This window comes from Cryptotermes secundus, unplaced genomic scaffold (assembly GCF_002891405.2).
Source record: "Cryptotermes secundus unplaced genomic scaffold, Csec_1.0 scaffold216, whole genome shotgun sequence".
Classification (NCBI taxonomy): Eukaryota; Metazoa; Arthropoda; class Insecta; order Blattodea; family Kalotermitidae; genus Cryptotermes; species Cryptotermes secundus.
The window spans coordinates 1442156-1466024 of record NW_019727090.1 but is presented as its reverse complement, the minus strand read 5'-3'; the positions used below and the strand labels follow the sequence as shown (position 1 = coordinate 1466024).

The 23869-nt window shown below is 42.1% G+C and overlaps 1 protein-coding gene across 1 annotated transcript in view; it reads right to left on the bottom strand.

Annotated features, from left to right (window-relative positions):
• Positions 1-23869, bottom strand: part of LOC111864315 (scoloptoxin SSD14) — a 66586-nt gene that overhangs the window by 31185 nt on the left and 11532 nt on the right. The window contains exon 2 of the mRNA XM_023851471.2: positions 3233-3454. Within this exon, the coding sequence (XP_023707239.1) occupies positions 3233-3454 (222 nt within the window). The remainder of the gene's footprint in view (positions 1-3232; positions 3455-23869) is intronic.

Genomic DNA, 23869 nt, shown 5'->3' with positions numbered 1-23869 from the left:
ACACTCTGTAATCACACTTCACTTTCTAAAATCGCACTAACTGGGAGACATTTCTGCTAAAACTGGCACTTAACAAAGGCCAGGATGCCGAGAGAAACGGTAAACATCCCATCCCCGCGAGCAAGCTGGGAATGGTTACTATTTTGAAGGTGTCATAAATCCTTCACCACTACGGTCTTCCTTTCAGTGTCATCTCCCTACAGAAGTAGGGTTGGGGGACTTGGGATTTCCATGACATGAACACAGTTATTAGAAAACAGTCTGAACTGTCCAACTCGGTAAGAACGTATACACTCAATTGCAAAATGCTGTAAGCTAATGAAACGTCCTATTAAAAACTGAATTCTATGCCAAACAGCTGTGGCGTTAAGATTTTTTAAAATAAACCTGAGACTTGGCGGGGGGCCGGAGTAAGTCAAGTCGCGGGCCGGATACGGCCCGCGGGCCGCCAGTTGGCCATCGCTGGTCTAGATAATGTGGGACCCTCAACGTCTCACAACCCTATGGGCCTTCACGGCCTGTTACAGGGATAGCTTTACTTACTTTTACATATATCAATGAAATTATTTGAAATCGTCATTGTGGGTTTCGACGTAACAGATCAACTACTGATCAGATTTTCTGCATTTGTCATGTACTGAAGAAAACGGGAACACAATGAGACAGTACATCAGCTATTCATAGACTGCAATAAGGCCTATGGTTCTGTTACGAAGGAAGTACTGTACAATAGTCTCACAGAGTTTGGGGTGCTCATGAAACTACGAGACTTATGCTGATTAAAATGTAATTCAATGAAATGTAGAGTAAATTCCGGTTAGGAAAATATTTCTCTGATAATTTTCCCATGCAGAATGGTCTAAAAATGGTGAACCTGTGTTGCTACTGCTATTCAAATTTGCTTTAGAATATGCCATTAGGGAGGACCAGGAAAGCCCAGGTGGGACTGAAGTTAAATGAGACGCAACAGCTGCTGGTCTATGCTTATGACGTGAATATCTTGGGAGATGTCATAGATGCCGTAAAGAAAGGCACAGAAGCTCTAATTGATGCCAGTGAGGCGACTGGTCTAGAAGTAAACACAGAGAAAACTAAGCATATGTTGCTATCTCGTGATCACAGTGCAGGCAAAGACAAAAACATAAATATAGCTAATAGACCATTTGAATGTGTGACAAAGTTTAATTATTTTGGAAACACAATAACAGACCATAATTTGATTCATGAGGAAACTAAAATCAGATTAAATTCGAGTAATCCTTGTTAGCAATCAGTTAATAATCTTTCGTCTTCTAGTCTGCTCTCTAAAAACGTAAAGATCAAACTATACAAAAACCGCAATTTTGCCCGTAGTTTTGTTTGAGTGTGAAACTTGGTCTTTCACATTAAGGGAGGAACAGAGACTGAAGGTGTCTGAGAACAGGGAACTAAGTATAGTATTTCGATATAAAAGGGACGAGGTAATAGCAAACTGGAGGAAACTGCATAAAGAGAAGCTTCATAATTTTCACTGTTCACCAAATATGGTTAGAATAATTAAGTCAAGGGGGATTACATGGACAGGATATGTAACAAGAACTGGAGAGAAAAGCGAGCATACGAAATTTTGGTAGGAAAACCTGAAGAAAAAAGACCACTAGGGAAACCTATACGTAATAGACAACAAAAGAAATAGGATATGGTGGTATGGGCTGCATTGATCTTTCTCAGGATAGGAACCAATTGCAAGCTCTTTTGAACAAGGTAACGAAACTTCGGGTTCCACAAAATGTTTGGAAATTCTTCCGTAACTGAACAACTGGCGGTTTCTCAGGGAGGCATCGGCTCCATGGATTTGTTTACTTAGTTTCTAGTTGGTTAGTTAGCTTAGAGAATACCATTATAAAACACGATTAAGAGAAGCAGTTTTGGTTTCAAATACAAACAACATTAGCAGCTAAAGCGCACCAAGCACAATGACTATTGTTATTGGAACAGGAGATACTGGACATAGCGAAATCTCTGGAATACCAAACAAGAACTCGAAGGCCAACAGTTTCCTTGAGAGAAAAGACAGAATTTAGAGCCAAGGTAAACTTGAATAGGAGACAGGGCATCATGCGGGCACCCTTTCTTGCGTAAGGCGAATGTTTAAGTTCTTTAAAGCATAAACATTGCTGTAAGTAACAACAATACGAAGGGCCGTGCCATAGCTCAAGCAGTTAGTAGCGGGCTTCCCACCGCGGCGGCCCGGGTTCGATCCCGGGTCTGGTCAAGTGGGATTTGTGGTGGGCAAAGTGGCGCTGGGGCAGGTTTTCTCCGAGTGCTTCGGTTTCCCCTGCCAATTGCTCCACAATCACCCTCACCCATCATCTGGGGCTGGTACAATAGGCCAGAAATGGCCACAGTACAAGGGACTTAGTCCTACCCCACTAGCAATAAAAAAAACAATACTAACCGAAGGTGTTGACCAGTAGTACACATTAATATGTATAGCTTAACGCTAACGGTCACGGTAGCCTAGCGGTCCAATGCATGTACTGGCTTCGTTCGCTCGGAAACCGGGATTGTGGGTTCGAATCCTACGCAAGGCATATATATTTGGTATGTGTATATCTTTATTCTGTGTTTGTGTTGTGCTGTGTTTAGCGATGGTTGGGAGAACTACCGCGTGGCGGGCGAACATGGTGCTTCACAAATTTGTTTTTGAATTAACTTTATAAACATAAGAATTTGTTTTTTCCGAAATCATTGCCGGTTGCATGATAATTCTGGATGCTTGCATAACAGATAACCAATTACAGTTGCATTTATAATGTACCATATTTATTTTACAATTTATCTATCCTAGTACTCAAACATATTTTAAAAGAAATTTTATAATTTTGGAAACGAATATTCTCTAATGTTATTTGAATTTACGTCTCCGTAACTTATATGGTGGGCCGTGCCATAGTTGAGGCTGTTATTCGCCGGCTTCCCATCGCGGCGGACCGTGTTCGATCCAAGGTCACGTCATGTGGGATTTATGGTGGACAATATGGTACTGGGGCAGGTTATCTCCTAGTACTTCGGTCTCCCCTGCCAATTCTCATTTCACCAACAGCTCCACATTCATCTAGCAGCCGGGTATAATATAACAGGCCAATTAGTGGTCGACGTATCAAGTGGACTCAGCCTCCCTCCACCCGAAGAAACTAAAAAAAAAAAGAAACGTTTATAATGGTGAAGACAGAAGGGGCCGGCAGCTTACCTGCCGATTTCGGCGCACGGGGGTCCATCGGAACAAACTGCAGCTTGTTTGAAATGTCGTTCTACAGAGCCGGAGGGCGGCAGTGGAATTTCGGGGTTCGGAGGAACCAAGAGAGGCTTCGATCTGGAGGGACGCTGCAATGTAATGTGCAGAATTCCCGCCGTGCCACAGATCGCCAGCACCAATCCTGCGGCCAAGAGATACCGCTTCTGCAGCTTCCTCCTGCAACAGAAGGGAGGCACGTATAGTCAGCAAGACGCATTCAAAGCAGAAAAACTAATTGTCTGATTCACTAAATGCCTATTTTTTTTTCCTTGGCACTACAGCTCCAGTGGGCCTAGGCTGCCTCCATGAACTTCTCCGTTCACTTCTGTCTTTCTAGATCTTAGACATACGGTAGGACTCCTTGGACGGGCGATCAGCTCGTCGCAAGGTCTCTGCCTGTACACAAACACAGAAAGACGCACACACACAAACTAAACATCCATGCCCTCGAACACACGATCCCGGTTTCCAAGCAAGCGAAGACAGTGCATGCCTTAGACCGCTCGGCTACCGTGACCGGCAAATGCTTAATTGAGTGATTTATTTACTGGCTTTCTGAATGTAGGACCAACTAACTACCTGACTTGTCTCAGTAACAGTGCATTCGACTGGTCTATTGTGCTTTATACGACTGGTTAACTTGTTTACTGACCGCCCATGCAAGTGACTGACAGACACTGTGTCTGTTGTTTAACGACGCTCGAGACTATAGCATCTGTGATAGAATGATCAATGGATATGGAGCAGTTGGTGGAATGAGAATTGGCAGGGGAAACACAAGTACTCGGGGAATACCCGCCCCAGTGAATATGGAGCAGCTGGTGGAATGAGAATTGGCAGGGGAAACAGAAGTACTCGGGGAATACCTGCCCAATGGATATGGAGCAGCTGGTGGAATGAGAATTGGACGGGGGAACACAAGTACTCAGGAAATACCAGCCCCAGTGTCATTTTGTCCACCACAAATGCCAAATGACCTGACCTGAACTCAAATCAGGGCCGCAGCGGTGGGAAGCTGGCGACTAACCGTCTGCTCTATGGCACGGCCCCCGTGTAAACTCTCGAATGGAATGGCAGCATGATTACGAAAGGTGAATTACGAATAATGTTGTCGTGGACTGTTCTAAGATCTCCGAATAAAGGTAAAGAAAAACACGAAAACTTTAATCAGGATGGTCTGTCTCCAGTTAGAACTCCGAATTCTGAGTAAGAGCGTTAACTAGATGTTCAGTGATTCTGTCATTATACGTATTAGAAACAACTCTCTGTTTGAATTATTTTTAGTCTTTTGCATCATTATCATAATCATCAACATCACCGCTAATAACATCACGGCCTAGGTCACAAGGGGTGAAAAGAAGAAAGACGGTGTTTTTGCTGGGCGGTAAGAGTAATATTAAGTCGATGTGGAAATGAGTGAGCCCAGTCTACGTACTTTCAAAATCAACAGAAAAGAATAACTATCTAAACTATAATTCATTATCATTACTCATTTCATGCGACAGACTGTACTGCTTACAGCCGCTAGCAACGCACTTCATGCGCAGACTGTACTGCTTACACCTACTAGCAATGCACATCATGCGGCAGACTGTACTGCTTACAGCTGCTAGCAACGCACTTCGTGCGGCCGACTGTACTGCTTACACCTACTAGGAACGCACTTCATGCGGCAGACTGTACTGCTTACAGCTGCTAGCAACGCACTTCGTGCGGCCGACTGTACTGCTTACACCTACTAGGAACGCACTTCATGCGGCAGACTGTACTGCTTACAGCTGCTAGCAACGCATTTCATGCGGCAGACTGTACTGCTTACATCTTCTAGCAAGTTTTCCAGCATTTAGTGTAAACGACAAATGACACAAACTCCGTCCCAAGTGCAAACAATATATATTATATGTCTTTGATCTTGCTCTCTTCTACACTACATGTTTCGGCCTCTAACGGCCATCATCAGGTGTATACTCTTACGTTACTGCCACACTGAACCCAGTCTAAAATTTAACATTTAAAACACATTGTTATTTTCTTCGTTATTATCAACATCTACCTCGTTGATATCTGTCTGGTATGTAGATTATTTTGCACGTCAATTTTGGTTTTCCTGTAGTAGCACTATAAAATCTTTAGTTCTAATTTTAAAATCCTTTAAAAATTTTCTCTAAATTTTAAATTTTTAAATGTTAAATTTTAGACTGGGTTCAGTGTGGCAGCAACGTAAGAGTATACACCTGATGATGGCCATTAGAGGCCGAAACATGTAGTGTAGAAGAGAGCAAGGTCAAAGACATAAAATATATATTGTTTGCACTTGGGACGGAGTTTGTGTCATTTGTCGTGTAGAGTGCAACAGGATGCTTAAATATAATATTTAGTGTAAATATTGACATTGCAATGCGCAAAAGTAGAGCCAGTTGTATGAAGCAGTCAAAGTTGGTAACATATTCTTTCCAAAGTCCGAAAATTCTGTATTTGGGATCTCATAAAAATCCAAAAGAAAATTATGTATATTTCTCGAGTTTTGCTTCTCTTTTAATCCTCTGTTAAAATGGTGTCGATTCTATTTAGCCGAATATTATCTGCAGCCTTTTCGACATCAAAGAAGAAAGGACAAATCGACAGTTGAATTTGGTATTCTGCTTTCTTCATATTTCTAAATCTTCTACGGGATTTCTCATGTAGATTATCCTTCCCGTAACATATATGCTAAAATCCACACATGTTCTTCGCAGAGTAGAAAAACGTATAGATTTGAAGAATGCCATAAAAACTTCAAATCTTACATAACGTATAGATTTATTTTCTGTAACTTGGTTTGAGGACAATAGCAGTTTCGTTTGAAAGCCTGCGTACAGCTGTCGCCAGAGCAATATCTGTTCTTGACACACATCGTAATATCACACATGAAAGTTCCTCGCCTACGAGCGCCTTGAACAAGTCTAGCTTTCGAGTTTTAACTCGTCATCCATTGCAACCAGACACTAACCAAGGATCAGCAAGCAAAAGCCTAACCTCCGTTTCAGGGTCCTAAGTGAATATATGCCACATACGTAGTTAGTCTTTTTAGCCTTATCACCATAGAGCTTTCTTTAGCAGAAGCGTATTTCTTTTCCGCACATATCTACGAGTAATTACACTGATATATCTTTTCATTATGAAGCACAAAGAAGAAAACTCGAACTGACTAATAAAAGCCAAGATAAATATTTCTTTCGCTGACGTGTTTTTACCGACAATATTAAAAACAACAGTGGCCGCTATTCCTGAGCGAGAATGAAAGGAGTTAACCATGTCCAGTATCTAAATTTAAATTTTAAATATTAAAGCTAAATTGAGAATTTAAAATTTTAAACCAATCGACGCGTGAATATTAATAAAAATTTTAAACATAATTGACGAAATCAACAAGGGGAGTTCTAGAATATCGGGTGCTGATTGACAACAGAGCAATGAACAATTGTAAAACTGGAGTTTAGATGTTAATATTGAGTGCAGTGTGACAGCTACGTGAAGTGAAATACACCTGATGATGGCCGGTTGCGGCCGAAACATGTAGTGTGAAAGAAGGGGGACAAGAACTACAATAAAGTGTTACATTTACGACGGAGTTTATATTATACATATAGAAGTGTGGAATGTAACAGGATGCTTAAATATAACGTAAGTTACATCTTCACCTGTTGCGTGGCTCAGAGCACAGTAAAATTTGTTCCATTTAAAGTTCTCACAGCGGTGCTTATAAAGAGCTCTATCTTCTGGGATGCAACCCCGCGTAGTCCGTTAAAAGTTAACCGACTTTCGGGAGGAATATATCGCCTCCTCTGTCATGACTGAGGAGTAGCGAAGCAAGAAACCAGCACGAAGCAGGTAGTAAAAAGAGCTCGGCAAGCGCATGTTAGGTGTAGGGGGTTCTGTAATGTGCCAAGTTAACATATTCCATAAACAAAGCCATCTACATCTTTCTATTAATGACATATTACTTACTCAGTAATCTACAAAATTAAAGCTTATTACCTTCTGCAATTATCTTCGTGTAGTCTGTACTCTGCGTGCCACTTGCTGTTTTCTTGTTGCTTGTTTGTTTTACTATTCGATCCTGAAGATGGAGGTTTCAACCAGACTACACGACGTTATACAACAGAAGATAACATTCTTCGTACTGACGCTATTATAACCTCAAACCTAACATTGCAAATTAAAATTTGCCGTTAGAAAAGGATTTCGCGAATATCCTGGAAAATGTTTGCGGAGCCTCTGGTCTCAGCAGAGGACAGTTTGGGAACCACTGGCGTAAAAACTAATACAACGCGGCTAGGGCGTTTGTCATGTACTACTGCTGTAGTGTTTTTTCCTTGGCACTACAGCCCCAGTGGGCCTAGGCCTACCTCCATGAACTTCTCCGTTCACTTCGGTTTTTCTAGATCTTACACATTCGGTAGGACTCCTTGGGCGGGTGATCAGCTCGTCGCAAGACCTCTACCTTTACACAAACACAGAAAAACGCATACACACAAACTATACATCCATGCCCTGAGCGGGATTCGAACCCACGATCCCGGTTTCCAAGCGAGCGAAGACAGTCCATGCCTCAGACCGCTCGGCTACCGTGACCGGCATTGCTGTAGTTATCTGCCCAAAAATGAGTTCTATTCGGAGCATGACTTTCTCAGAATATTCAGTTGTATTACGAATTCAAATATGACTTAATGTTCTTGCCGTTCTCGAGATGTTTAGTATCTTCACATTTTCAAACGACTTACTAGCCATAGTTAGGCTACTTCATGATCTGGATTCCAGTTACGATTATAGTGCCAGCACAGTTTTTTGCATGCGTTATATGGCCCTGAGCCAAAGCAAAGCAAAGCAAAGGTAACCGACCGTAATTGCCACTACAGCAGAAGATGGAAGGAAGTGTTCGAAGCTGAAATTTGCAGCAACCACAGCAAGAATTGCTCTATTAGGCGCGGTGCAAGTTACTGTTGTGGGTTACGCAATGGGGAGAAGAGGTTTTCGCTCTCTGAGATTGTCTGGCCAATAAAGTTCGTTAACCCCACATGAAGTGATTTGTATCAGGGTTGTCCAAATAGTTGAATGGAACCCCTCCCCCCTTCTACGGATACCAAGTATCCGCAGATTTGCATTTGTATCTTGTTTTGCCAACCGCAGTACTGGGCTTTATTTGTTCACTGTAGTGAATATATGTACGCACAGGAAATATCAATAGCTCCCGTACCAAGAAATCCATAGATGCTTTGTGCAGGGCTGTAATGACACTGGAAACCAGATTACCATTGCAACGTGTCTTCTTTTGACGTCTTTTATCGCCCTACTTGTATTTCCTGTCTATGCTGTTATGTGTTTTTGATGTTACTGAAGGAACGGGCAAATTAGTTAGGCTCTCGTGAATGTTTACACTACTGCGACTCCCATAATTCATATTTCCTGCAAGGCCTTGGTCTTGTCTACCGCCATTTTGTCAACAGCAACGATTTCAGCCATGTAATTTCAATGAAACACAACTGAAACCTAATCGGGTTTCCAAAATGGCACATCTCCCAAGAATAACATGCACAAATAGTCAATTGACAATCGCTCCTTTATACTGTATACTGACGTCAAAATATTATCAGAATTTACAAAATAGACATGATACTTGAAACAAAAGATTGCACACTCGTTCCGGGGTATTGTATAACTTAGGTTCATGTAAGGCGTTAGGTAACACTTGATAATTCGTTGCTATGGTAACCCGAAGCTGTGTAATGGCAACAATAGATAGAGACGTTCTTCTCTACATGACATCCGGCGTAATACTAAAATGTACATAATTGTAACATGTAACTTTAGAAAAGAGAAGCCCCCCCCCCTGGAGGGGCTGTGGTTCTAAGATAAAATGAGCGGTGAGACGCAAGCTGCAAAAGGCTGAGAACAGAGAGTCACTGCTGTAAGGTACAGCGGCTCGCGGCCTTCATCTATCTTATAGGCAAAAGCTTAACGCATCTTTATTGTGGCGTTAATGCGATATATCGAATTCCATGGAAATGAATACCGATTGAATAACCTTGGCTACAAGCAGCTTGCGACGCAATAATCTCCACGGCCGTTAGAAAGGCGTCCACGAGGAAATGTTTTAATGACAAATACAGAATATGCTAAACACAGGTTAATATTAGTACGTTATGTAAACTTGTCTTCAGACAGATTAAACCCTGCAGCATTTTCTATGAATAAAATTAGATTACTTGATGACTGTTAATTATTTGAGTGTACCAGGAGAAAACGTGTTCTGGTTTCTGACCGCAAGAAGCTAGTTTAGAAAGCCACTAACTTCCCTGCAGATGGAAAGCTGACTTGGCTCCATTTTGAACAGATAAAGTTGCAAAGTACAGTACGGGTCAAGTTGTTTGAAATATACGCAATGTCTTCTAGTCTAATTTAAGCCTCTGAAAAAGTAAATTCCTGCAGGGAATGTCGTGTCCGTCCGTTCGCCTCTGCATGTTTCATATCCGTTTTTTTACGGAATTTAATGGAATTTGAAATTGGAAATGCAATATAACTGTACGTGGTATATGTATTCCAATTTTGATTTAAATTTGTGTAACATAAACCGTACTTTACTTGTGGCTGAAAGAAAACTTCGTTCTTTTTCTCGAAGATGTCTCATCGTAGATTCTACGTGGCCCTTATGATGGTGTTTATCACTCATACTTATTGGGATTTTGGACATTATCCATCATCCGGTACTCTCAAAAACTATAAAACATGACGTTTCGGATACTAGATTTGTTTCCGTCCTCAGGTTGTTGCAGCGTGACTGACGGCGGAAGAGAATAAGAATGACGATCAGTAAAAAAGGCCCTCTTATAACTCACATACACCCTAGAATTCTTATCTAAATTAGTGGACTCGACCTCACGTACACCCTAGAACTCTTATCTCAATTAGTGGACTCGACCTCACATACACCCTACAACTCTTATCTCAATTAGTGGACTCGACCTCACATACACCCTAGAACTCTTATCTCAAATAGTGGATTCGACCTCACATACACCCTAGAACTCTTATCTCAAATAGTGGACTCGACCTCACATACACCCTAGAATTCTTATACCAATTAGTGGACTCGACCTCACATACACCGTAGAACACCCTAGAACTCTTATCTCAAATAGTGGACTCGACCAGATCCACTGCTCTTTCTGTCCAGTGGCTGAGGTTAGCTATTTCTAAGTGACCCAACAGAGTACGTGTCCTCCCCGCTCACCTGAGAACGAAAACAGTTGTGGTTTCCGAAACGTTGTGTTCTCTAGTCCAAAAACCGGTTAATTCTGAATGTCTCGTCGTTTTTAAAATGTAGATGCCAAAAAATACATTTTGTTAAGTTTTATAACGTTTGTTTTAAACATTTTTCAGTTTGGTGAATGTTTCATGAAATGAGAAACTTCCTGTGAGATCTGAGATTCTCAAGGCTGTAAACGCGAAGATTGCAGACCTCTGTTCTGCGATGCATCGTCGCACAGAGGACAAGTACTGTCCGCGTTACTACACAGGGTCGTTCTCAGCAGAATTCCCAGTGGATCTGTTCCGAATTCGGTAATTGAGATGAGTTGTAGCGTGTATGTGAGCTATAGCAGCATCTTGTTACAGTTCTTCAGCCTCCTTCCCTCAAGTCAATTACGCTGTAACCACTAATCGTTTCATTAATTACAAATTTTCCTTGGTGTATATCTCGAAGCGGTCAGGTTTCTATGACGGTTGAATACCCCTGGATTAACGTTCGCCTAAGTGGCTCAGGAAATCGTGGAACGCCTGAGTCATGTATAGCGAGGTCAGACGTTAACGGATCAGCCTACTTACTGAAACGAAAGAGAACAATTGATCTCTACCACTTCAGTTCCACTTCTATTTCATTTGACTGTCTAACGTCAGATGCGGGCCGCGTCATTGCTCAAGCGGTTAGTCGCTGGCGTCGCAGGCTTCCCACCGCAGCAGCCCGGGTTCGATCCCGGGTCTGGTCAAGTGGGATTTGTGATGGACAAAGTGGCGCTGGGGCGCGTTTTCTTTGAGTACTTCAATTTCCCCTGCCAATCTTCATTCCACCAAATGCTCCATCATCATAATCACCCCGGGCAGGCTTACAATAGGCCAATCAGTAGCCGCCGTGACGAGTGGACTCAGTTGGACTCCACACCCCACTAAGCGAATTAAAAAAAAAAATACAAGTCAGATGCAGAGTTTGTATAGAGTCTAATGAGAGTTGAGAATGTTCTTCAATGTTGAGTTTAGGGGAATTTGGAAAGAGGTTTCTGTTGCCTTTTTCAGGTCTGGCATTCCCTCTGGAAGGATCGAGAACTGTTTCGCCAATGAAGTAACTAAGCCAAGTCAGCTATTATAGCAAATTAGTTATCATGGAATCATTTAAACAGAGCCGGTATGCGATTTTTTCCTCAGACTCAAGACTTAAAAATATTCTGCAGATCTGCATTAGCAACAACCCCCCCCCCTCCAAGGCTGTATTCGGCGAAGAGCCAAATTAAAGTAGGCCTAAAACAGATTTTAATCAACATTTTTAGACGATGTCCATTTACACATCACATTAGTTTTTAATATAATTTGTATAAATATTTTGCGAAATTCAGGCTACTGTGTACGAAGTGAACGTCACAGTCCGCACCGGTACTTGAAGAATAAATTTATTAAACATCGATATTCTAATCACATATTGCCATTGCTATGCACCTAAGTTTGCTCTTCATCTTTGCTTTCCATTTATGCAAGTACATCCCGTTCCTTGAGATCCGAGCGCGTTTCCCCTGCTGATATCTGAGGTAGGCACCCGTCCACAATATTCTGAGCATCCACTGTAAAATAAATAAAGGAACGCATAAGCATAAATAATGGGTTTTACAATTTCAACCTTTACCTCATTCAGGATATCGAAGCAAGAGTCCAGAAAGCGGACCAATTAATTATTTTCTTCCTGAGTATAATTTTGACTTATAATCGTTCCCAAATATTGAACTTTATCATAATTTTTTAAGGATTTATTGGTCATTAGATCCTTGGACCTTCGCTATACCTTTGCCTTCATAGTGCAAAACAGAGCCACGTCCCATGGTATACGAACCCGCGATCCCAGTGTTTGAACGGCCTTAAAGCCACGTTACTACAAACAGAATTCAAGTTTAAATTCTGTCGCGGGTCTTTAAAAACAGTACTGAGTAGCATACGATAAGAGAAAACATAATTATACGTAGCTGATTAAGCAAGAAAAAGTAGCTTACTGCTGATAAATGACGTCCTAACTGGCCCTGAACTGGGGCGATAAGCAGGCACTGACAGGCGTGCACAGAGAGCTGGAACCAGTTCTCTCTCTCCTGACTGAATTCAGGGGTGGGTCAGTTAGCTGACGTTATACCCATCAGATTTCTTGGCTTGTTGGTCACAAAGTGTCCCCCAAAAGCACTTGTTCAATAATGAACTGAGNTAAATGAGTGTATGCACTACAAGACGGTTTAAATAAATCATGAACTGAAAATTATCTGAGTCCGACATTCGACTATTCGAGATTCGGCAGTGTTTCCAGGAACATTTGTTTTGGGTAAGACGGTTATAATTGCGCTGGTTGGATTGGTTTAATTGGAAGATGAGATGCTTAAAGACAATATAAGTATATTAGCAGTCGAATGAGATGAGAAGTTGTATGACATCAATTATAATAATTTTTTATGGTTTATTTAACGACATTGTCAGTAGCTCCACTAACGAATACTGAACTAGAAAAGATAAGAACGAAAGTGGTAGTGGCCTAATTTCATATAATATTCCAGATTTACTTGGAAATACTGAAGAAAATCACGAAATTTTCAGGATAATCAGTGTCCTGGCCGAAATTCGAACCGGTTACCTCCAAAATAATAATCAGAAACGTTACAGCTTTAGTAGACTCTCTTGGTAGATTGTTAATTGGCGAGGAAAGGAGTCATGGCCTATTTCAATGTATGTCCCATCATTCGCCACGTCAGAAGAGAGCCGTGTCGTCCACTGCTCCGGTTAGGCACTTCAGCCTACCGCAGTAACAGTCTGTTCTGTGGCCTATTTCAACACTTCACTAGAAGTCTTTGCGAGTCTCGTCTGTCTGAAACGAAACTGTGCGAACCGAGTCCGTACATGAGGTGACTGTGACGAGATATGCCCGACAACGTGTTTTTGCTTTAAGTAATGTAGGCCTTAAAACGAATTGGACCTAAAGTGAACGGAATTCCAGAAAAATAGAACTCGTATAACAGAACGTATGTTCATAAAAGTTCATTTAGGTTCTTAAGTGAAACAACGTTTCAAATCACTTCAAGTAAAGGAAAGTTACATATGTCAGTATTCGTATAATACCAGAATCTTTGACCAGATCCGGCAGAAGATCTTCATTACTAGTACACCTCTTATGCAGCGTGAAGGTGACATTGGAGATTAAATTCATTGCATTAATCATACACGGCAATATATACATTGCGAGAGATATCACGTACAGCCACACACAAAATACTGTCGGAAATTGTAACAGAACTGTAAATACATGCACAATATATAATTTATGGCCTGAAGTGGATAAATTCCTAAAAGTAATTCAATATGGCCGTTCACGGTAGCTGAGCGGTCTAAGGGATGCACTGTCTTCGCTCGCTCGGAAGCCGGGATCGTGGGTTCGAATCCCACTCAGGGTACGGATGTTTGGTGTGTGTCTGCGATTTTTCTTTGTTTGTGTACAGGTAGAGGCTGACCATCCGCCCATGGAGTCCTAACATCTGTCTAAGGGGGCCCATACACGCGAGACGCTCGCGAGTACGACTCGGCTCGGGTTCCAATGAGCCAAACTCGTCCGTGTGTGGGTCGCCACGCTCATACGTGTGTGTGGTGAAATTAATCCGAGCCGGACTCACGAGCCAGACTCGTACGTGTATGGACCGCCTACGGTCTAGTAAACCGAAGTGAAACGGAGAGTTTCACGGAGGCAGGCCAAGACCCAAATTGGGGATGTAGCGCCAAAGGGAAAGAGATCAATATGAGCCTACTATACTGAGTTTAATTGAAATCGGTAGGGTGGTTTCAGCCTTACTGCTTCAGTACGGATAGCCACGAAAATAACATGGGGGATTTCTATTTCATTTCCTCAGAATGCACCTAAGGCGTTATGTTTATAATACGCAACATGTACATATGAACTGATGTTACAATTTTGATGTTTGTAGTTCGATCACGGCTCGAACAGTCGGATAGTAACATGCGGTTCGCTAATACCGTTTTGGAGGGCCCAACCTTAGAAAGGTTAGATGAATAGTTCTATAGTCCTTGTCTGTTAACACGCTATCTATTAGATTGCTATGCATTTTAGAATCCAATTAAATAATTTTTAACAGTGCATTGTATCTTATACGACCTTCGCCAGGCCAGTGACTTTGGAACACCCGAACTTGAAACTTTGTAGCGGGGTAGGGGGGGGGGATTTCTGCCACTTTCAACGCCAACATTTTCTAACCCAGTTTTGCATGGTAACAGACTTAAAACCTCTTTCAAACAGAGAGGAAAAAATCAGATCCTGGCTTGCCAAACGATGTAAAATGAGAAGAAAGAAGGCTCATATACTTCGTAAGGTTCCTGACGATGCTGTATAACACAGAATTATCGTTTTGGGGGCTCTTTCTGTCGTCCGGTATTCTAGAAAATAGAAAACACAACGATTCTGAAACTGGATCTCTTTCCGTCCTCAGGTGAGGGGGAAGCCACCTACCCAATTGGGCCCCTTAGAAAGAGCTAATCCCACTGAGTAGATGTCTTCCCTCTCACCTGAGGACGGAAACAGATCTTGTTTCCGAAACGTCGTGTTTTCTATTTTCTAGAATACCCGACGATGGGAAACATCCAAAACCCCGTTAATTCTATGACTCACACACTTGTTAAATTTACGACAAACTTCATACCATGAACTGCTAGTTCAGTTCAGGCGACCAACATTAAAACGTCAGAAGGAAACTGACTCCATCTTCAGCTTTAAATTCACTGCAGGTTGGTTGAGTGGTTAACTCTGGTATGCTAAGGCCATAGGCCAATGGTTGAACAGTTCCCAAATAATCTTTAGGGCTACTGCCGTAGGCACGAGCATTTGCCACTGTCAAAGGAACAGATTGTTAAAATTTCAAGTGGACTGAAATAGCTCCGGACATTGTTTAATGGCGGGACTTTCGTAAGAACCTTCGCAAACAGTGACAAAAGAAGGTCTTCTGCAAATTATTCATGGAAGACATCGTGCAATGGAAATGGACTGCGTTAGAGTTGTATTTGTTTGCTGACATTTCTGTTGCAGGATACTATTTGGGAGCCGCATATGCAAAAAATTCGCCAGGAAATGGGTTTGTCTGAGTTCATGTCTGCTATTCTGCATTGCGTACTCCAGCTAATTAATACTTGACAGACGTGAGAGAAATTCTGGAGAAATCTCCGTGTTCTGGTCCACGATTCAGATATTGTATAAGAAATATAAAAAAGAAAATTACAAGTCTTGAAAGTGTATCTGACATTTGAAAGAGGTTCACTGACTCCACGAGAATTATGATTTCGACATTTTCATTTTTAAATCATTTAACTAACTAAACATCTAACGCACTGTCAACCTAAGTAGCTAATAGCTAACTCACTAAAAAATTAAACTAACCAAATCATTAACTAGCTATGTACCTCACTAACTGTTTGACTAACTCAACTAAGTGGCTAGGTAACTAATTTATGACAGTAATAAAGAAGGAGGCATGTACTGTCTTCGCTCGCTTGGAAACGGGGATCGTGGGTTCGAATCCCACTCAGGGCATGGATGTTCAGTTTGTGTGTGTGTGCGTTTTTCTCTGTTTGTGTACAGGTAGAGACCTTGCGACGAGCTGATCACCCGCCCAAGGAGTCCTACCGAATGTGTAAGATCTAGAAAAACCGAAGTGAACGGAGAAGTTCATGGAGGTAGGCCTAGGCCCACTGGGGCTGTAGTGCCAAAGGGGAAAAAATAAATAATGAAAGAAAGAAGTTTCAACTTTACTAACAAGCCCTTTGAAATTTCGCAATCGGCTTTTAATTATCTGCTTCTTATCTACCAGTGACGTATGCATGCCTATCTTAAACACATAAATCATGCTTAATGTTGTGTGCTTTGTGATAACCAACTTTATCCAACGTTCATCACAAAATGGAAACAATTTCCATCCATCTGAAAGTGAAAAGAGGCAGACTGGGAAAATTAATATATTTGTGTTATTTAAGTAATTAAAATTCCGTACCGAAAAGCGTAATAGCAGATTGGGAATAAGCTTTACGTAAATCGTTTTACCGTCACAGTTTCCATTGTGTTAAACATAAATAAAACCGAAAATGAAATCTATGTTGAAATGTTTGATATTCGACCCACTAAACAGCCCTGCGATGTATTTTAGGCGGAACTGATTTTGGTATAAAATTCTTCTCCCTTCCTCCTCGCAAGGCTTCAGAGCTGGGACTTGCAGAAATTTGTACAGGTGACTGAACTGTTTCAATTCAGATGGGATGGATCCCACTGGAAGTTCGATGCTGAAAGACAATCAGATATGACAATTCATAGGTGTTAAAGTGTTCTCCAAGGAACAAGGTAGAGGGTAGCCTGTGCCCTTGGAGAAGAAAATCAATATCAATCATGAACAGTTTCGATCAATTGCTGATTAAGAACACAGTAGCCGTGCGGTCCAAGGCATGAACTGTCTTCGTTCGCTCGAACCCTGGGATCATGGGTTCGAATCCCACTCAGGACATGGATGTTTGTTGTGTGTATGCGTTTATTCTGTGTTTGTGTTCTCCTGTGTTTAGGTAGCGGCCTTGCGACAGGCTGATCATTCGACCAAGGAGTCCTACCGTCTTTGAAAAATGATTACGGAAATGAATAAGAGGCCTGGGCCCTTAATGGGCTGGAAGAGCCATTGAAAAGAAGTTGCCGCATAGGAAATGAATGCAAATTAAATTGAAGGGTAAAACTACAGAAGCTGGCTAATGGTTCACGTATTGAGACAATCCAGTTCACAACTTCACAGCCTATTTTTCTGATATCCATGTATTAGCAGGATGTCCGGAAATAGAAGTGCATCAACCCATTACTGGATTCTTGGCAGAACTTGCATTGCTCTGCAAACAAAATTCTGTTGGAATGCTCTCGAAGTGAAACCCTGAAACACGATGTAAACCAGCCCAAGCATGAGTATGCAAATAGTTTCCAGTCACAGTTCAACGTAACATTTCAGTTACTTCTGTATCTTCCGATTTTCATTACGGCACGAAAGTTACTGAGCTGGTCTTTCCTACATCCGGAATAATCGTTGCCATGTTTACAGAAATCCACCATTCGAACCCATCCTGAGGATGTCGAATCCAGTTCATTCCTTCACAACCTATTTCTGTAAGGTATATTTATATATCAGCTCTCGATCTACGCCGGGGCTCTGAAGTTTTCGGTTCCATTGAGAAACTCCGACAGAAGAAATTGTGTGCTTCTCATTTCTCACACTTGCTAAATAGCCTCCAGTCTCATTCTTTCTTGATTTGATTTTCCTAACGATATGAGGTGAATGACGAAGCTCTTCATTAAACCTATCGAAATTTCTCCATCTTCTTTTTACTTTCTGCCTCTCTTCATTTCGTTCATCAATGGCTCTACAGCCCCTTTGTTCGGCCATGGCGTCTTCTTTAGTTTCGTAATCTATTTTACACAGACTGTAGGACTCCTTGGACGGGGGATCAGCCCATCGCAGGGCCGCTACCTACACAGGACAACACAAACAGAATAAACGCACATACACACAGAGCCATGCTTTGAGTGGGATTCCAATCCACGATCCCAGCGTTCGAGCGAGCGATGACAGGTCAAGCCTTAGACCGCTCGGCCACTGTGATCGGCACTTTCTGCCTTAGGTCCAAATATTCTCTTTAGCACTTCGTTCTAGAATATATTCAGCCTAGTTTATTCCCTTCACATGGGCGTTTATTAAGACAGGGCACGGTAAGACTGATTTATTGAGGCGCTCTTATTTGTAGTTTACTTAACGATGCTGTCAGCGGCCTCCGTAGTCTAGGGGTAACGTTCCCACCTCATGACCCAAGGTACGCGGGTTCAAACCCGCTGGAGGCCGTGGAATTTTTAAGGGCGGAAAAAAAAGTCCTCCGGGAGGGACTTTAAGCCGTGGGTCCCGTGTCGTAGATTTACGGCACGTAAAAGCTCCTCATGTCTTTAGGAGACCTCTGAGCAAAATTAGGCAAAAGTTTCCCGCCCAAGTAATTTCCAATTCCTCCGGTAGATGGGGAAGTATCGGGTACCACTGCCAAAGAGGTGGCCGACCTCGGTGGCAGGACGGGGCTGATAGCGAGCACCAGTACTGGCAGGGCATGGCGACTGGTAGAATATCAAAGGGGGACGTACAATAGACTATTAGTCGCGGTGCATGGGGAAACCCACCCCCTCTACAAATAATAATAATAATAATAACCATGCTGTCATTGACTCAGCTTCGATTAGTTGTATAGTGGTGCGTAGTGAATTGGAAAGGCTGCGAAAGCAAGTGGTGGTGGCCTGATTAAGACACTGTTCAGGAATTAGAATCAGGCATCTCCCGAACACGAGTCAGTAGCGCTGCCTCTTCAGCGAACTGGCTTCATGGAAGAGCATAATACACCTGCAGTATTATATTAATATTACTATACCAGGCCTCCGTGTTTAGAATGCCATTTGCTGGGTTAGTTTACGGCGCAGCAACCGCTGCTGGCGTGGCGCAGAAGGAAATGCTTTGTCGTACAAAGAACGTGATGGGAAAAGCAGGAAACTTGTGTGTCAATGGCCAATTGGAGCAGGCCTATTGCGTTGGCCATGTGACAGGAAGGACTTCAGAACAATACAAACGGCCTGCGCCAGCAAACCCGGCATGCCCTGCGGATATCTGGCTGCAGCAAATGTTGCAACACATCGCACGTCTGACTCTTGTACTTTGTAGCTTATTTGCATATCTGTTTATTTTTTGTCTTTATTTTGTTCTCATTTTACCGTAATAATTACTATGTTGTTTTCTAGATTCTAGTATATCACCGCCTTCGAAGACAGATATTCGCTTTGGGCTGGTAATCGCAAGGGTCAGACTTACTCTTATTTTCAGTTAATAGGGGAAATCAGAAATAAGGGATTAAGTGAATAAAGAATAAGGAAAGTAGGACAGAAAGATAAAAAGAACGACATAAAAGGCAGGAGAAAATAAAATAAACAACGAAAGACAGTTGGAAATGAGGAAAGAATAAAATAAACAAAGAATGGAAGTAGAGAAGGAAGAGAGAGAAAAAGAAAGACATAAAGGGAAAGAATGAGAGAAGGAAAGAAAGAATAAAATAAACAAAGGCAGAAAGAAACAGAAAAGATCCAAAGAGATAAGCAAAGAATGAAGATGAAAAGAGAAAGCGTAAGAAATTAATGAACAAATAGAGCACAAACAGAGAAACAGACATGAAGAATGACAAACAGCGAAGGATTCCCTCCCTAACAAACTTTTGCCGCTGTTCCGCTGTAGGCGCAGTCCAGCAAGTTCCCCCACAACGACACCTCTGAATGCAAGGCAAAGAACTGCGCAATGTCCTACCGCCGCAATGGAGCGAACCCAGCAGTGGAGTTGTTTGTTCAGTAAATGCCAACTTAGTGCTTCTGCAGGGGGACTGCATCTCAGTACGGAATGTATTTATCTCCTTGGCCGCATATACGTGCGATGCAGATACCCAGCCATAGGTGGAGTGACCATATTCTTGGAAAGAATATTCAGGACACACTTCGAGGAGAGGCAGGAAAGCAGGGGTGACACAATTTACAGGCTGAAAACTGATTATACCTCTTTTTCTTTAATTAAACGCACACAAACATCGGTTAGTGCAGCGGTAACGCTCTAGACTTATGTTCGAGAAGTGCATGGTTCGAGTTTAGGCCGGAACACAGACTATCCTGACAGGTTTTTCTTATGTAAGATTTGAGGCTTTCACGGCGGTGACTATGAAGAAAGCAGTCTTCTGCGACTTGTCGCTTGCAGATTTCTTATACTTTTTCTTCTACCCTGAAGATGGAGGCGATACGTTCCTCCGAAACGTCGGTTAACACCACATATACACGGTGCCAAATCCCAGAAGACTGCTTTCTTCGAGTTTTTCTTAGATTTCCTCCGTTCCTCCATGCAAATGCTGGAATAGTACCTCGATTAGGCCACAACAGCTGCTTCCTTCCAAATCCTTTCACATTCATCGTTCATAAATCAGTCTATCATTCGACGGTACGCCGTCAAAATACAGAGCTCCTTACCAAAACTGCAACATGTGTTTCAGTTGTTTCTGTTCTCGCGAACAGGCTGTTTCAGAACAAATATCTCCCTCATATATGAAGTATTGTTACCAGAGCACAAGGGTGATCTGAAGTTGAAATCTGAGACATTACTTCAGTTCTTAACCAACCGCCCGGGACCCCAAGACTGCCCCGGCATAACAAGGACGTATGATCAGTTCATTTACTCGCATATGCGCCCCAGTTTCCTACAAGCTTACTGCAGTTTCACCTCTGAATAACGGGACAATCAACTAAATAACTAACCAACTGGTCGCGTGTATAGCTGATTAAACCTCCACCTTCTCAGCCAACGAACTACGTTGAACAGGTCGTCACCGAACAACTGATGATCATCCAGTTTTTCGAGAAATCTGATTTGGATTGGAAGAAGTTCGTAATTATCATCACAAATTCCGCCTTTTTTAAAATATTAAATTGTTTTCTGAATGTCTTTCAGCTGTTTAGGTTACATAGCGTCTAAGAAAGGTGAAGATGGTTACGAATGGTGAGAAGCTAAAGATTTGAAAGGATAAATCCATAGTCTGTTTCAAGATAGTCTACCTATTTACTACAAATCTAGGGCCGCGCCATAGCGGCCCGGATCTGGTCAAGTGGGATTTGTGGTGGACAAAGTTGCGCTGGTGCAGGTTTTCTCCGAGTACTTCGGTTTCCCCTGCCAGTCTTCATTCCACTAATTGCTGCACAATCACCCTCACCTATCATCTGGGGCTGGTACAATAGGCCAGAAGTGGCCGCAGTACAAGGGACTTAGTCCCACCCCACTAGCAATAAAATAATACTACAAATCTACTGTAGTATTTGTTTCTGATCTTTCAGGTGGTCTGTGTGGCTGCCTGTATGAAAGGACTCGGTTCTTACCTGATGCATTCAACGAAATTTGGTACCGCTCACATCGGCCTACCAGTTTCGCATGAACCAATGACGACAGCAAGCTAAGAAAGAACCCGGATACAGCGAAGTAACCTATGATATGATTTGTTTCAGTACATACAAGAAAAACCAACATGTTGTCTATTAAATTATATAAAATACGCTCATAATTCCTGGGTTATTGGACTTTGTCCATCGTTCAGTATTCTAATGCTGAGGGCACATCAAGGAAACTGACAACCGCAACGCAACCGCGATTTCCAAGAATTGTTATCAGCCTGAGTTGAACACATTTTAGTGAATGGGGTAGCCCAAATTGAGGAAATGGCAACCCAACCTGCGGAGAGACAGAGAACTCAACTTCCAGGCAACGGAACATAGCAATCTTCTCACAACTGCCTTGCCGCGTGGTTTCCTAGTATCAGCTGTTTTGTAACGCGCTTCGGTGATTCTTTTCTTTCTTAAGATCGCTTAAGATAGCACGAGAGGTTGACGATACTGCTACTTTTGTTTTTGTGGAGTTAATTGAGCAAGAGCATGATATTTATGGCAAACACCACTTAGACTATGCTAGGCAGGGCAAAATAGATTTGGTTAGGAAAAAAATTTTTCATGAGACGAAGGAGTCTGGATTCAGGAGTTCTTTCGAAACAATTTAAGCACCTCAGTTTAAATTGTCACAAAAGAACGGATGTGCCGAATGTTTTCTCTTCCTAATATTGTATTTAAGCATTCTGTTGCAATAATATATATCATTTATTTCACATATATTTCCGTCTTAAATACAATTTATTATATAGCTACCCTTCTTCCACATTACATGATTCGGCTATATACGGCCATCGTCAGGTGTCTTCTATCTTGCTAAAACTGTAGAACTGTATGTCGAAATTTCATATCGCGATATTTCCTGATTAAAATAAATTGATCTGAATTAATAGAAGTTGATTAACATCCCAATATTTCCCTTATGGTCGTCGTCCTCTTTTCTCACGCCGTCTCAACCGGTCTCAACTACCACCGTATTATGGCAGGACCAGTATTATCTTCCGTTGCAGAAAGTAAGTGCACAGAATTAAAAAATACAATCATGCATTACGTCGGATGAACATACACACCTAAGATGATGCAAGCAACTAATCAAACATAAGTTTCCTCATTGTGCGCCCGCTAATCTGTAAAACAGTTGCCTGCTTGAAATCGGCGACATTTCTCGGAAATTGTGGTTGCGTTTCGGTTGGCAGTTTCTTTGGTGTGCCCTCAGCCTAAGAACGTTTCGGAAACTGGATACCAGTTATTGTGGTTAGCTCTTTAGCTCTTTCTAAGGGACCCAACAGAGTAAATGTCTCCCCCATCACCTGAGGACGGAAATAGATTCAGTTTCCGAAACGTTGTGTTCTCTGGTTTTTACGATATCGGACGATGGAGAAGTTCAAAAACCCAGTAATTCTGTGTTATGCTCCATCGTCAGGACTCCTTGGAACAAAACATGCTCATGGGGAAGCATAAACAAATGGTGTCATGTGTTATCTACTGCATGTAAACATTAGTCACAAACGCCGCACTTGAGATAACACACTCTTATCATGTTTACCGTTCCGTTACTGCAATAGCAGCTGTATCTCGCACTCCTAATCAACACGACCCGAAAGAAAGGAGCAGTTCTGTATCTCTTGCGTTAGTCATGTAGCACATGCGTGCAAAATTAGGGCTCGCAACGCCATCTGCTTTCGGGGCGACGGTAAGTATTATAAGCTTATTGCGAAAACGGTGGAGCTTTCCGTGAACATACTGCTGTACGTACCAAACTGCGGGCATCGTTCGGATAAGGGCGTGCCTGATGGGAATATAGCCAGATAGTAACATGTGTAAGTTGATATTTAAATGGATGCTGCAGGTGAAGTGGAGAGTGGCTCAAGCTATTGTCCAATAGCCGGCAAATAACGACAAAGAGCTCTCCAGGTTCATAATCCCATGAACACTGATATTCTCACCTACTGTGTCGTTAGACTCACTCACTCACTCACTCATGGAGCTGAGCCCTCCTTAAGAAGTCACCAATTGTGCAGCTACTCAAGAACTTCCCAGCATTTAATGGAACCCGAAGGTTCATTACCGTGTTCACAGGAACACTACAATGGCCCATATCTTGAGCCACATCAATCGAATCTATACCATCCAATCCTATCTAAAATACATTTTAATAACGTCCACCCACCTACGTCTTGGTCTTTCCAATGGTCTCTTTCCTTCTGGCTTACCCACCAATAACCTGTATGCATTCCTCTTCTTCC